Source organism: Mustela erminea, chromosome 20, assembly GCF_009829155.1.
Source record: "Mustela erminea isolate mMusErm1 chromosome 20, mMusErm1.Pri, whole genome shotgun sequence".
Classification (NCBI taxonomy): domain Eukaryota; kingdom Metazoa; phylum Chordata; class Mammalia; order Carnivora; family Mustelidae; genus Mustela; species Mustela erminea.
In genome coordinates, this window is record NC_045633.1 from 39,829,729 (window position 1) to 39,843,011 (window position 13,283).

Consider the following 13,283-nt stretch of genomic DNA (forward strand, 5'->3'; position numbering starts at 1 on the left):
GCTCTTGTCACTTTTGGTGTCTTCATTTTGCCCTTTGTTCCCATACCATTACCTAAAAAAAAAAAACCCTTGTGTCTAAAATATTACATTCATTACATTTTCATGCTGCATATTTCTTGTCTTATCACTGAGAGATCATATATTACATACTTTTTATTGTCTGTCTCTTCGAGAATATAAAATGTATGAGAGCAGGGAACTTTAATCCTGAAAGTCTAAAACAATATCTGGCACATGCTACATGTTTAGAAAATATATTTTGAATGAATGAGGTTTAAATTATTGTTTAAATTTTGCTCATTTTCATTAAGAGCTTTTAATGGTTCTGGTTGTTTAAACATACATATATGTATTTATTCGACATTTATTCATTCAGCATTTATTTTATAACTACTGTGAGCTGAAGATGGGGGTGGAGGCAAAGGTGTTTCTAATGTTATAGGGGAGCTAGACAAATACACAGGTAATGCAAATGCATGAATAAGTGGGGAAGAGAAAGAAGTGTTGAATATAAGCCGTAGTGAGCTCTGAGCTTGTGAATGAGTGTCACTTAATGCAGACACAGGGAGTCACTGCACCATAAGCCTTGCCTTATCAAGGGCAAGCCATATGACCCAGATGAATCTCCATTTCTCTTTCCACTACCCTATGAAGTAGTTGCAATAATCTTTAGAAAGTGACAGAGCTTTATAAACTGTACATGGTTATGCTAACATGAGGAATTGAAGTCTTCTCCTGAAGCACACTTACTAGTTTTTATCCCCTGTCTGGAGGTCAAACCACTACATAAGGTATAAAGTCCACTTTATAATCTTACTGCAATGATATCATCAGAATCAATTTAGAGTTCTGGGGCCAGAGAGCAAGACAGATGTTGGCACCTGTTTTTAGGAGGGCAGGCATGTTTAGCAATCTGTGAACTGACAAGTAAGGAGTTTCTATGAAGGGGCATAGTAAAATGGAAGATACGGTTACGTAGGGGTCAGATCTCACTCTTAGCCTGAATCTGCTTTTTATTAGTTATATAACCTCAGGGAAGTTGTTAAATTATTTCCTTATTTGGAAAACTGGGACAGTAATAGTTCACAGGGTTTATGTAAAGACCAAGAAACGTAATACAAGACCCTAAGATTGTTGTGTCTAAATCCATTCTCTACACTAAAAAAGGTCAAAGACTCCTTGGGGAAATAGCTAATTCCAGGTCTGGGGCATACAATGTATAGGATGAGCCTAGATGGACATCTTGGTTTACACACAAACAAAGGCATTCTCCAAGACTACTAGGTTAATGCCAATAGAACATAAGAATCACACGAAGGAGCCCCCACTGTCCAAAGATGGAACAATTTGAGTATTAAAAGTGAGTAAAAAATGAATGAAATTGATTAAACACACTGTGTTTTAAAATGGTACTTGAGTTCATAATGATTCTCAATAGGATAAAAGGTAGAGTCTGTTAGAACCCTGAAAACCCATCTGTAAAAGGGAATTAGGGGTGCCTGGCTGGCTCAGTTGGAAGAGCATGTGACTCTTGATCTCTGGGTCATGGGTTTAAGTGCCACATTGGGTGTAGAGATTACTTACATAAATAAATAAATAAACTTTATTTTTTTTAAAGATTTTATTTATTCATTTGTCAAAGAGAGAGTGCACTAACAGGAAGAGCAGCAGGCAGAGCAGGCAGAAGGAGAAGCAGGTTCCCTGCTAAGCAAAGAGCCCAATGCGGGACTCCATCCCAGGACCCCAGAATCATGACCTAAGCGGAAGGCAGATGGTTAAACAACTGAGCCATCCAGGTGTCCCAATAAATAAACTTTAAAAAATGAAAAGGATTTAAACATTTGTTTTGCCTTTCTTGCCAAAATGTATTTCAGGGTAACTAAATGGACTAGGTTGATGAAAGAAAGAATTCTAGCAAATAAATGTGGAAGGAATGATTGAATTAGAAATTTATATTTTGTGGCCTATAATGAAATAATAGCAAATAAACATAATAGCAAATAAAGCAATGAACTATAGATGAAATCATTAAATAAAAGTTTATGTGGAACTTCACAATTTCAAGGAAAGGCTGTTACTACCTGCATCACTAAAACTGAGACAATGAATTATCGTGGAAATCCTGGTGTGATACCAACACACATTACTTCCTAGGAACTTTTCTTTACCCCCAAATTGAATCTGAGTATAAACGAGTCTCTAGATTCAACCTGAATTTACAGGAAATGTGGGAGAGGAACAAGTTAAATGACACCACAAAGCAGCAGACAAATCCACAAAGTGGGACATTTTACAGGACAACTGACCCAGTTTCTGCAACAAGTCAATATCAGGGGATATGAAAAGGACAGGGAGACTGCCCTAAAACATGAGACTTCCAAGCAAGCTTCATGTAGATTTCGCTCATATTCTGAACTGCATCGCGGTGTCTTCTAGACAATCAGAGCAATGGGATTCTGGACTGAGGATGAGCTAATAACAAGACTGGCTGATTTTGTCAGGTGTGAAGATAACACTGCAATAGGTCTAATTTTTTAGAGCTCATATTGAGAAATATCGGGGTGAGATGACATTAGGTCCGCCACAGAAGAAAACAGAAAGGGATGTGCAAAGCAAACGTGACAGGATCTTGTTAAGCGTGGAAACCGCGTGGAGAATACGGGGGTTCATTGTTCTATTCTCTGTACTCTTGAGGTATCTGAATATTTTCGTAACAAACAACTCCGGAGAGATTTTTTTAAAAGACCGTGCGTGGGAGAGTAGTAAAACGATATAAGTTTCTCTTTTTCGCAATAGCAAATATAAGACGTGGGCGGAAGAGAAAATCCTCTCGGCGTTTTATTAAAAATACTCTCAGGGACTCGTTCCTTTAAGGATCCCCCGAAACCGCCCTCGGAGCGGGTACGCAGGCCACGCCCCAGCCGGGAGCCGGCTTCAGAGCGCGGAGGGAAAACTCAGATCAGCACCAAACCCTGCAAGATCGAGTATCAGGGAAGGCGTTTTTTGTTTTGTTTTAAGTCGGGAATTATTTCTGATCTGTTAAAAAGAAAATCCCCAAGAGGGGAGCCGCAATTTTTGTGGGACGAGAATTATCTGGGCTTGTTAACCCTCCGCACAATAAAGGCGGTCGCGGCCGTGACTCCCGGGAGCGGCGCTGAGAGCGACAGCAATTGGGGAATCGGCCCTGGGCGTCGCCGCTGAGCCGGGGGCCACGGAGTGCGGAGACCTGTTCCTTCGGGCGCAGTCCCCCGGCCCGGGTCCTCTTGCCCCCTCCTCGCGCCGCCGCCCCTCCTTCGGGCCCCTGCGCGAGCCGGCTAACGAGTGCGGCCCCGCTGGCCGGGGTCGTGGGCTCCCGCGAGGAATCCGCAGTCGCGCGGCTCCCGGCGCCGCAGCGGGCCCGCGTGGGGATCTCTCGCTGCCCCTCCTCGCCTCCCGCTTCAGATCATTCCTTCCTTCCTCGTCGAGAGGGGGACGGCGGGAGGGAAAGGAGCCGCGCTCGTGCGGCCGCAGTGCTGGCAGCGCTCTGACGGGCCTCCCTTTCGGTCTCCTCGGTGGACGGCCGTGGGGCCCTGCGCTGCCGGGACACCAGAGTTGCTCGTACGGGAGCGACCGCTTCACCTCACGTCACCACCAGGCGCTCCCTCCGTCACCTACAACCTGACTGATGTTCACGGCTGAGGAGAGTCTCTGGACGCGCGCGGCCGGTTTCCCGTACGCAGTCTCTCACGGCTGACTTCGGGCCATTTCCCGTTCGGGCCAGCGTGGACCGAGTGCTCGGCCGGACTCCGCCGAAGGCCCCTCCCGCACCCGCTGCCACAGGCCGCGGCGGAGGGAGCGGCCCCTGCTCCTGCGACTGGAGCGCGGGCTCCCGCGAGCACCTCCTTCCGGGCTCTGTGACGTCACCCGAGGTCCCGCCCCCGCGGGCAGAGCCAATCGGAAGACGGGGCACGGTCTGCCAGGAGCGCGCGCGCGCGCGGGCGGGCGGCCCTGGGGCGCAACGCCATGGACCCGGTTCTCCTCAGCGCCCAGGCTCAGGTCCCGCCGCAGCCACCGGAGGGGTGGCCGCCCGTGAACTCCGAGGAGGAGCTCTACGACTGCCTGGATTACTACTACCTGCGCGACTTCCCGGCCTGCGGGGCCGGGCGCAGCAAGGGTCGGACGCGGCGCGAGCGGGAACTGCGCACCAACTGGCCAGTGCCCGGCGGCCACGAGCGCAAGGTCGCGCAGAAGCTCCTCAACGGCCAGCGCAAGCGTCGCCAGCGCCAGCTGCAGCCCCGCGCGCGCACCCGCCTGGTCTGAGCGCGGGTGCGTGCGGGCTGCAGCCGCCCGGACCCTGGCCCAGAACCCTGGCCGCCCTGGCGCCGGTTGTGCCGGCCGTCTGCGACTGCGGCGGGCAGTCTCGCCCCTCCTCCCCCCCGCGCGGCGGCTCCCGCTGGCGAGTCACAGCCGGTCCCGCTCGCCTCTGGGCCGCAGTACGAATGGCGTGAAGGATCGACACGGTCAGAGTGGGGAGTCGGAGAAGAGGCTCGGTGGTGCGGAAACATCTCTTTAAGACTGAGTGGAGCATTTTCCTCCAGTGCCTGCGCGCGGGCCGGGGACAGTGATCGGCCTGGCGGTTCCCTGCGGGGTGCCCGGCGGCCCCGAGCGAAGTGTTTTCTCCGGCTCGGCGGCAGCTGTGCTCCGCAGGGGAGAGTGCATGTGGACCAGCATTTCTTCCCGACGTCGCCCAGGTTGACCGCCGCCGCCTCTTTTCCTTGTGATTGTTAAGTAACACCAAGTGTCCAAGGGGTGTGCCTTTTTAGGGTTTCTAATTAAAGCAACAAGAACGGCATTTTAACTCTTGGTGGTTTCTTTTCCCCGTTGCTACGGTAACTCGTTTCAAGTCCACAAAGAAAGTAGTTCATCTACGCATAACGAAGATGAATGGGGGTAGGCGGAACCTGCACGATTCACAGATGTGGTGTGCAGGCTTAATACTCGCCAGAATAAGTGTATTCCGCTGTAATCGTGTACATGGGACATTGGCTAAGACTTGATCTCGCACTAGTCCTTCCAGGCGCGCCCTGCTAGCTCCCATTCCTCAGGTACGCAGATCAGGCCCCTGCAACGAAAGTAAAGGAAGAGGAGAGAAAGCACTCACCAAGTTTGTGTGGAAGCTCGGAGTCCAGATGAAAAGACCCAGAAGCTCCACATTCAGGTACCAAATGATGTGGTTTTGGAATATAGGTGAGGTTTGGTGAGGTGGGGTCCAGAGCTGATGACGAAGAAAGAATTCTTGAGACATATTTGGTGCACAGGGGTGGTTTTATTAAAGCCTGGGCAGAAAAAGCTGCTGCCTGGAGCTCTTTTTTATTCTTTTTTATAGTTACATAGTATGTGATGTGACTTAAAAAAAAAAAATCAGTATTCTACTGACAGGAATCTAGGTTGTTTCAAATCTTATACCATTACAAAATAGCCTGGTACAAATATGTAATATTCTCTCTTCAGTGTAGGAATTAATGACTTAAGCCAGGAATGATTTAAAAAGTCTGTTCTGGATGCTTGCCTGAACTGTCCACAGTTATGCTCTTCTTGGGCCCCGATGTCCTATACAAGGCTGGCTCCTTTACTCCTTCTCCGCTTATGAATTATCCGACGGCAAGTACAAAGTCGCATCATTATTAAAGCTTTCATTGAGTTCCGTGAAAATAAAACTTCTTCGTGAAAGGTTTGTGCGTTATTTACCTTTTGGATGCACACACATTCCCTGTTACTGGAAATAATGCGTTAAACTCTCTTACTCTGGTGGAAGGGGAAGGCGTCTCTAGACATCCACGCAGAAATGCAGGGAACACCTCCGCTTCACCTCCTCCATAAATCCCACCCCATCCCAAGGCCCTTCCCATGAAATGCCACTAGCCAACCTCCCCCCTTACTGCAGCGGTTCGGAAACGTTACTGCAGCCGCCTGTCGCACCAACAGTCACGGAAACGCACACACTTGGGGCTTTCGCAACTGCTGTTCCCTCCGCCGCGCATGCTGCGACCCCTGATCGACACCTGGTTTCCTTTCCGTGCCTCCTCCAGGAGTCTATTCAAATGCCGCCTCTTCAGAGACCGCCGCCCTCTCCTGCCTCTCAACTTCCATCTCACTCGCGCTGCTTCCGTTCCTGTCGCCACGACCTGCTTCATGCGGGCGTCTGTGTCCCGCTCCCTGCCTGTCTCACGTGCTGCCGTGTGGACCTGCAGGGCCTCGCGGGCGCCGGACCGTCGTTCGGAACACGGGTGACTACCAGCGGACGGTCCTACCCCGCTGACGCGCACAGGCCGGAACACAGATTAAGAGCGTCCGAGCACGCGCAGCCATAAATGCGAGGCGCCGCTAATCTCCACTTCTGCTGCCTCAGCCCAGATGAGAGAAAGACAAACAGGTCCGACTGGGCGCCGTCGATCCTGCCTGAGGTATTCCGGCTCCCTCGTTCAGTCCCTACCGCGCGCCCACACGGTGACTCAGAACACCCGACCGGGCGAGTAACTTCATGCTGAGAGTTAACGCGTCCGAGGGCAGCGGCAGTCGCGCCAGAGATCTGTCCGCCGGACTAACAACACGCAGGTCCGGAGGGAAGCGGCGACGGTCCTCGCGCCCAGGGAAGCGAACCGCAAGCCCCGCCCACTCAGGCTCAGCTGGGGGAAGAACGCTCGCGCGGTTACCTCACGCACTTCCGGTCCCCTGCCGGCGTCCGGCGCGGAGCTTATGACGCAAACCGCGTGCGACCTGGCGCGGCTGTGGCGTCCTGCCCTTCCAGCGACCTTCAGGGCCCGCGCGGACGTGGGCGAGCAGGAGCCTCTGCGTGCGCGCTGATTGGTCGCAAGCGCAGGCCCAGCCCGCCCCGTGTTTTCCGTTCTGCGGCGCCGCCGAAGCCGCTGGGGTCTCCGCCGCGTCTCGGACGTCTGGAAGCAGGGCCGCTCCGCCAGGAACCATGCCGCGTGGAAGCCGGAGCCGCACCTCCCGCATGGCCCCTCCGGCCAGGTGAGGCCTCCGTGGGGGGTTGAGGCCCAGCCGGCGCGTGACGCAGACGGAGGCCGCGCTAGGCCTCGCCGCGGCCGGGGGCGCCCGGAGGCCGGCGTGGCGGGGGTCAGCGTCCGCCGCCGCTCGTTGGTTGTCACGGGCTTCGGCTGGGTTTCGCGGTCGGGGCCCTTCCCAGTTCCGAGCGCCCGTGACTCCCTAGAGCCCGTTGAGTTAAGTGACTCCTCCGGGAGGGGCTTGGAACTCACGACCCCCGCTCCGGCCCGGCCCGCCGCGCGCTCCCAGAGCGCCTTTTACCTTCGAGCGGCCGCGGCCTGGAGGTGGCATCTTCAAGTGGGAGCCGAAACGTCAGGAGGAGCCCCCCCCCCCCAAAGGAGGAGGGGGGAGGAGTGTGCTGGAAAGGCCGTAGGATGGGGGAAATGACCCGCACTTCAGTAAACTGGCAGATCTGAGCACCAGCAGTGGGTTCCGGGGGCTCGGCCTAGTCAGGAACGCAGTTACTGAAGCCTCCCGTGTAGGGGACGTTTTCTAGTTCTTTTTTTAATACTTATTTGTCAGAGCACAAGCAGAGGCCGCGGTAGAGGGAGAGGGACAAACAGGCTCCCCGCTGAGCAGGGAGCCCCCCTCATGTGGGCCTCGATCCCACGGCCTAGAATTATGACCCGCGGGGAAGGTGGACGCCTAACCAGCTGAGCCTCCTGCCCCCCCGCCCCCCGTTTTCTAGGTCTTAAAATATTTTGAAAGTACACGGTTACTTTAACCTCAACACCAGTAACCTTAGGGAGAGATGTTACTCATCTTTTCCAGAAATAAGGAAATCGACGGCTGTCCACGGTCCCTCTATCAGTGCGTAGGAAAGCCAGGTCCGACCCGAGTCTTCCAGTTCAGGACGTTTTAGCACACTGGTTTTCTGGAGTAGGGTGGATTGTGGTGAAACAGTAGGCTAGGAGTATAGGGAAAGAAGTTTAACGGAAAGAAGTTTCTCTCCAAAGAACCAAAAACCACATTTTTCTAAAGTGATGCCAGATGCACCTTGATGGAACCGAAGTATAAACTTCTGACCTAGCCTTTTTTGGGGCAAGAGCACCTGAGGAAGTAATCTAAAAATGGCCGGAGGAAACATAACATGGGTGAAGATTTTTATTTTATTTTTTTAAATTTTTATTTATTTGTCAGAGAGCACAAGCAGGCAGAGAGGCAGGCAGGCAGAGAGAGAAGCAGGTTCCCTGCTGAGCAAGGAACCGGATACAGGACTTGATCTCAGGACCCTGGGATCATGACCTGGGCCGAAGGCAGCCGCTTAACCAACTTAGCCACCCCAGGCATCCCTTTGTTTTATTTTTTAAAGATTTTATTTATTTGACAGAGCACAAGCAGGGGGGAGTGGCAGGGACAGGGAGACGCAGGTAGCCTGATGAGCCAGGAACTCCATGCGGGGCTCAATCTAAGGACCCTGGGGTCATGACTTGAGCCACCACCATAGGTAAAGATTTTTAAAGCAGTGCTGGACATGTTAGAGCCTGTTGATGACCAGAAGCCTTAGTAATAACAGAAGCAGGTAACATGTATTTTGTATGTTTTATTATTAAAATACTGTATTCTTACAATAGAGTAAACTAAAGGAAAAATGTTACTAAGAAATCATGAGAAAATACATACGGTGGCGTACCTATCCTGTATTTATCGAAAAAATCCACATGAAAGTGGACCCCTGCAATTCAGACCTGTGTTAAATGGTCAACACTACCGTTCCTTTAAGTCCAAACCTGGTAGCAGGTGGGCATTTCATACTTTCTGTTCTGTTCTTTCTTAGCCGGGCTCCTCAGATGAGAGCTGCACCGAGACCAGCGCCTGCAGCTCAGCCGCCAGCAGCGGCTCCCCCATCTGCTGTTGGCTCACCTGCGGCTGCACCCCGGCAGCCCGGTCTCATGGCCCAGATGGCATCCACTGCAGCTGGCGTGGCTGTGGGCTCTGCTGTTGGGCACACGATAGGTCACGCCATCACTGGGGGCTTCAGTGGAGGAAGTAGTGCTGAGCCTTCAAGGCCTGACATCACTTACCAGGTAAGGTTTTGAGCAGTGTTTTCTTTCCGTGGGTCATTATGAGAAAACCTAGTTATTTTTAAGTTCCTTATGTATAGGAACTGTCTGTAATTTTAGAATCCACAGTGCTTTTAACAGAAAATGGTTTATCAAGAGCCAAGCTTGGCAGTTGTTAGTGGCTTAGATCAGCATCATCAAGTACTGAACAAATTGTATTTGTTTTTAAGGAATAGAAGAGCAGTTCAACTTGATTTCACTGTAAACAGCCATTTCCCCCTTATTTTAAATTTAGTTTCAATCTTACTAAGTGTTTAAAAATCTCTTCAGTAGCTCTAAATCTCTTCTCTGTACTATGATCTCTTCTCTGACATTTGCCACTGCCCCTTTTTCTGAAGTATGTGAATTTATTTCTCTGATGAGCATATGTGTTTGGTGTGTAGCCTGTTGTATTTTGGTGTATTCGATACTCTCATCTGTCAATTTTTCTGTAATAGTCCCACTTTCTCCTCCATGAAACTTCACTGAACCTCACTGGTATTTTGCTTCATTGTTCTTGAATCTTCCTTCTTATAACTGGAATTTTGTTAAAGTCCATTTGCTTTTGCGTTTAAATTTTTTCACTTTCCATGTTATTAGATAGAAACCTTAATTTCCATCTAGTTCTAGTTATGTTTCCTCAGTTGACCTCAAAGACATTGGATACTGTTCTTTGTTCAGGCGTAGATCTAATTTGCTTTCTAAATGGTCCTGAATGTTGTGCCTTTCAGGAGCCTCAGGGAGCCCAGCCAGCGTACCAGCAGCCACAGCAGCAGTTTGGCCCTTGCCACTATGAGATGAAACAGTTTCTGGAGTGCGCCCAGAACCAGGGTGACCTTAAGCTTTGTGAAGGTTTCAGCGAGGTGCTGAAACAGTGCAGATTTGCAAATGGTAGGTGATGCATCAGTCCCTGTTCGATCCTGCATCTGCTCAGTTCATAACTTTGGGATTCTGTGTCATAAATTAAACTGACAAGTTGGAGATTTTGTTTACATTTTAAAAATAATCTAGTTCTTCTAACAAAGAGCTGGTCCAGAGGTTTCTAGTCATTATCTTGAGTTTTTGCCAGTTACATTGTGATTCTGGTTCTTCTTTAAGTGGGTGTAGATTAGTGTGTCAAGTCTTGTTCTGGTTACAGGATGTGAGTGATCTAGCCATAAAGCTGTGAATAAAAAATTAGATTCCATTTTCACCCATGTCCAAGATTAGATAAAAGGACTGATAAGTTATTGACATTCTTCACACCTTATTTGAGAAAAGAGTTTATTCCGTCCCTCAGTGGAACTCTGAGGTTTGGGCTATCTGGAGTGCTGGCAGTGAATTTGTTTATATAATCTCCTCCTTTTGATCTAAGAATTCACCATCTGTTAAAATGCTCATTTTCATTTTCCTACCTTCATTTAGGCAAGAATCTGATAAACCTGGGCTTTCATCCGTCTTTTTACCATTTGGAAGGCTTCTGCTTTGCCAAGAATACACAGTTATTACTCTACTAACTTACCTTTTCTGTTTGCAGGATTAGCCTAATCAAGAAGTTCAAATTGAAGACACGGAAAATCATCTCTCATGACCAAGTTAATTTAGCATAAAAATATATAATTAACAGTGAATATATAAAGTATAAAATCACCAGTTAAGCCTTTCCATCTTTAATTACAGCTTTCTTCAGAATTGAGATGAAAAAGCATGTTCTTACTGAATAGAAGTTCATTGAGATGGTTTGAGTTTGGGGCTGCAAGGATGTTTGTGTGCCTCCTTAAATCACCTTTTGTGATGTTCTCATTTGTGAACTAATTAATAGAATAAAGTGATTTTCTCTCAAAATGTGGTGTCTTTGAAGTGTGAGATTATAAATTAGATATGGTGTACGCACGCTGCACATAGGCATTTTGCAAAAGAACCCAAGTGTCTCAACTTGTCTTTAAGCATCTATGTTTTATAGTTTTAATATTAAATTAGCATCCATCTGGATGATCTGGCTGAGCTCCCCGAGGAGCTTTTGTAGGAAAGTAGTTCCGTAAGGAGTCGCTCACTAGCCAGCAGTGCTCACTAAAAAGGTTCCAGATGGAAGGCCAGGGTTTGGTACTGAGCAGTAGTAGAAAACTGTTTTAAAGTGAGCGATAAAGGAAATGTGGGCGGAGACCTATTGCAGGAGTGGGTTCCTGTAGCCAGGTCAGCATTTCTGTCACTTCCCCAACTATATCCAATTAATTGGTCAGAGATGTGAACCAGTCTCAGTACAGGCATTTCCCCTGCAAATGTTTTTCTTCTACGTAAGGCCTTGTAGCTTCCCTTTGCTGAAAGACTCAAGCTAGCTGCAGCTGCCCACTCCATGCTGTCTTGAGATGGGCTCAATTTGGGGTGCATCATTTTTAAAAAAGGAACCCAGCGCAATTCTTCACAACTCAAAATATCATTCACTTCTGGGAGTTCTCTCCAGCCTGCGTTGTGCTCTGCACTTCTGCTTTCAGATGCACCTTTCTGAGGCTACTGGATTTCTTCAAGTTGCAGAGACCCGTGTTCCTGCAAGGTGAGGAAGGCGCTGTTGAGTGAGTAGATCTTCCTCCAGTTGCTGCCTCCTGTTCTCAACTGTGTTCTTAGAGTGTCCCACTCAAAAAAATTTTTTAAAGATTTTATTGGACAGCACAAGCAGGGGAATGGCAGGCAGAGGGAGTGGTAGAAGCAGGCTCCCTGCTGAGAAGAGTGCCCAGTGCAGGGCTCCATACCAGGACCCTGGGATCATGACCTGACCCAAAGGCAGATGCTTGACCAACTGGGCCACCCAGGTGCCCCTAGAGTGTCCCAGTCTTACTGAATTCCTGAAAGGGGCCAAGAACACCTTGCCTGAACCACCACTGACCATTCACTCCTGGCAAATCCCCCAGCGCCCATTTCTGTGAAAGCTCAGAACTTCTAAATTCTAATAGTGTTATGTCCATGGTGTGTGATGCTGTATGGTGGGTACCCTAATAGTATTTTTTTTTATTCTTTTTTTTTTTTTTAAGATTATATTTATTTGACAGAGATCACAAGTAGGCAGAGAGGCAGGCAGAGAAAGAGGGGGAAGCAGGTTCCCGGCTGAGCAGAGGGCCTGATGTGGGGCTCAATCCCAGGACTCTCAGATCGTGACCTGAGCCTAAGGCAGAGGCTTTAACCCACTGAGCCACCCAGGTGCCCCACCCTAATAGTATATTGTTGAATCAATGAATCAAGGGAAAATGGGGCAGCTGGCTGGCTCAATGGGTAGATCATGTCACTTTCAATCTTGGGATCATGAGTTCAAGCCCCACATTGACCGCAGAGTTTATGTTAAATAAATAAATAAATAAACAGCTGTCAAGAAGAATGAAATCTTGCCATCTGCAATGGCGTGGATGGAACTAGAAGGTGTTACGCTGAACAAAATAAGTCAGACAAATACCGTATGATTTCATTCACATGTGGGATTTAAGAAAACATAAACACGAAAAAATGTTCATCATCACTAGCCATCAGGGAGATTCAAATTAAAACTACATTGAGATATCACCTTACATCAGTTAAAATGGCCAAAATTAGCAAGACAGGAAACAACATGTGTTGGAGAGGATGTGGAGAAAGGGGAACCCTCTTAAACTGTTGGTGGGAATGCAAGTTGGTGCAGCCTCTGGAGAACAGTGTGGAGATTCCTCAAGAAATTAAAAATAGAACTTCCCTATGACCCTGCCATTGCACTACTGGGTATTTACCCCAAAGATACAGATGTGAAAAGAAGGGCCATCTGCACCCCAATGTTTATAGCAGCAATGGCCACGGTCGCCAAACTGTGGAAAGAACCAAGATGCCCTTCAACGGACGAATGGATAAGGAAGATGTGGTCCATATACACTATGGAGTATTATGCCTCCATCAGAAAGGACGAATACCCAACTTTTGTAGCAACATGGACGGGACTGGAAGAGATTATGCTGAATGAAATCAGTCAAGCAGAGAGAGTCAATTATCATATGGTTTCACTTATTTGTGGAGCATAACAAATAGCATGGAGGACATGGGGAGTTAGAGAGGAGATGGGAGTTGAGGGAAATTGGAAGGGGAGGTGAACCATGAGAGACTATGGACTCTGAAAAACAATCTGAGGGGTTTGAAGGGGCGGGGGGTGGGAGGTTGGGGGAACCAGGTGGTGGGTATTGGAGAGGGCACGGATTGCATGGAGCA

The 13,283-nt window shown here is 48.9% G+C and overlaps 2 protein-coding genes across 2 annotated transcripts; both read left to right on the forward strand.

Annotated features, from left to right (window-relative positions):
* Nucleotides 1-3,324: 3,324 nt before the first annotated feature.
* On the forward strand, nt 3,325-4,837 carry NUPR2 (nuclear protein 2, transcriptional regulator). The gene has a single exon (XM_032328117.1). It carries the CDS (start codon nt 4,003-4,005, stop codon nt 4,297-4,299), a length of 297 nt encoding a protein of 98 aa, XP_032184008.1. The 5' UTR covers nt 3,325-4,002; the 3' UTR covers nt 4,300-4,837.
* Nucleotides 4,838-6,844: 2,007 nt separating this feature from the next.
* CHCHD2 (coiled-coil-helix-coiled-coil-helix domain containing 2) lies at nt 6,845-10,910 on the forward strand. Its single transcript, XM_032328116.1, has 4 exons — nt 6,845-7,011; nt 8,822-9,071; nt 9,818-9,977; nt 10,603-10,910. The coding sequence occupies exons 1-4, from the start codon at nt 6,962-6,964 to the stop codon at nt 10,611-10,613; spliced, it is 471 nt and encodes a 156-aa protein (XP_032184007.1). The 5' UTR covers nt 6,845-6,961; the 3' UTR covers nt 10,614-10,910.
* The last annotated feature ends 2,373 nt before the right edge of the window (nt 10,911-13,283 follow it).

What these genes read in the sequence shown, in the direction of transcription:
- NUPR2 (XM_032328117.1), top strand. Translation starts at nt 4,003, where the DNA reads ATGGACCCGGTTCTCCTCAGCGCCCAGGCTCAGGTCCCGCCGCAGCCA.
- CHCHD2 (XM_032328116.1), top strand. Translation starts at nt 6,962, where the DNA reads ATGCCGCGTGGAAGCCGGAGCCGCACCTCCCGCATGGCCCCTCCGGCC. An exon ending in CGCATGGCCCCTCCGGCCAG is followed by an intron (nt 7,012 to 8,821) that starts GTGAGGCCTCCG and finishes GTTCTTTCTTAG; the next exon opens with CCGGGCTCCTCAGATGAGAG. An exon ending in GGCCTGACATCACTTACCAG is followed by an intron (nt 9,072 to 9,817) that starts GTAAGGTTTTGA and finishes TGTGCCTTTCAG; the next exon opens with GAGCCTCAGGGAGCCCAGCC.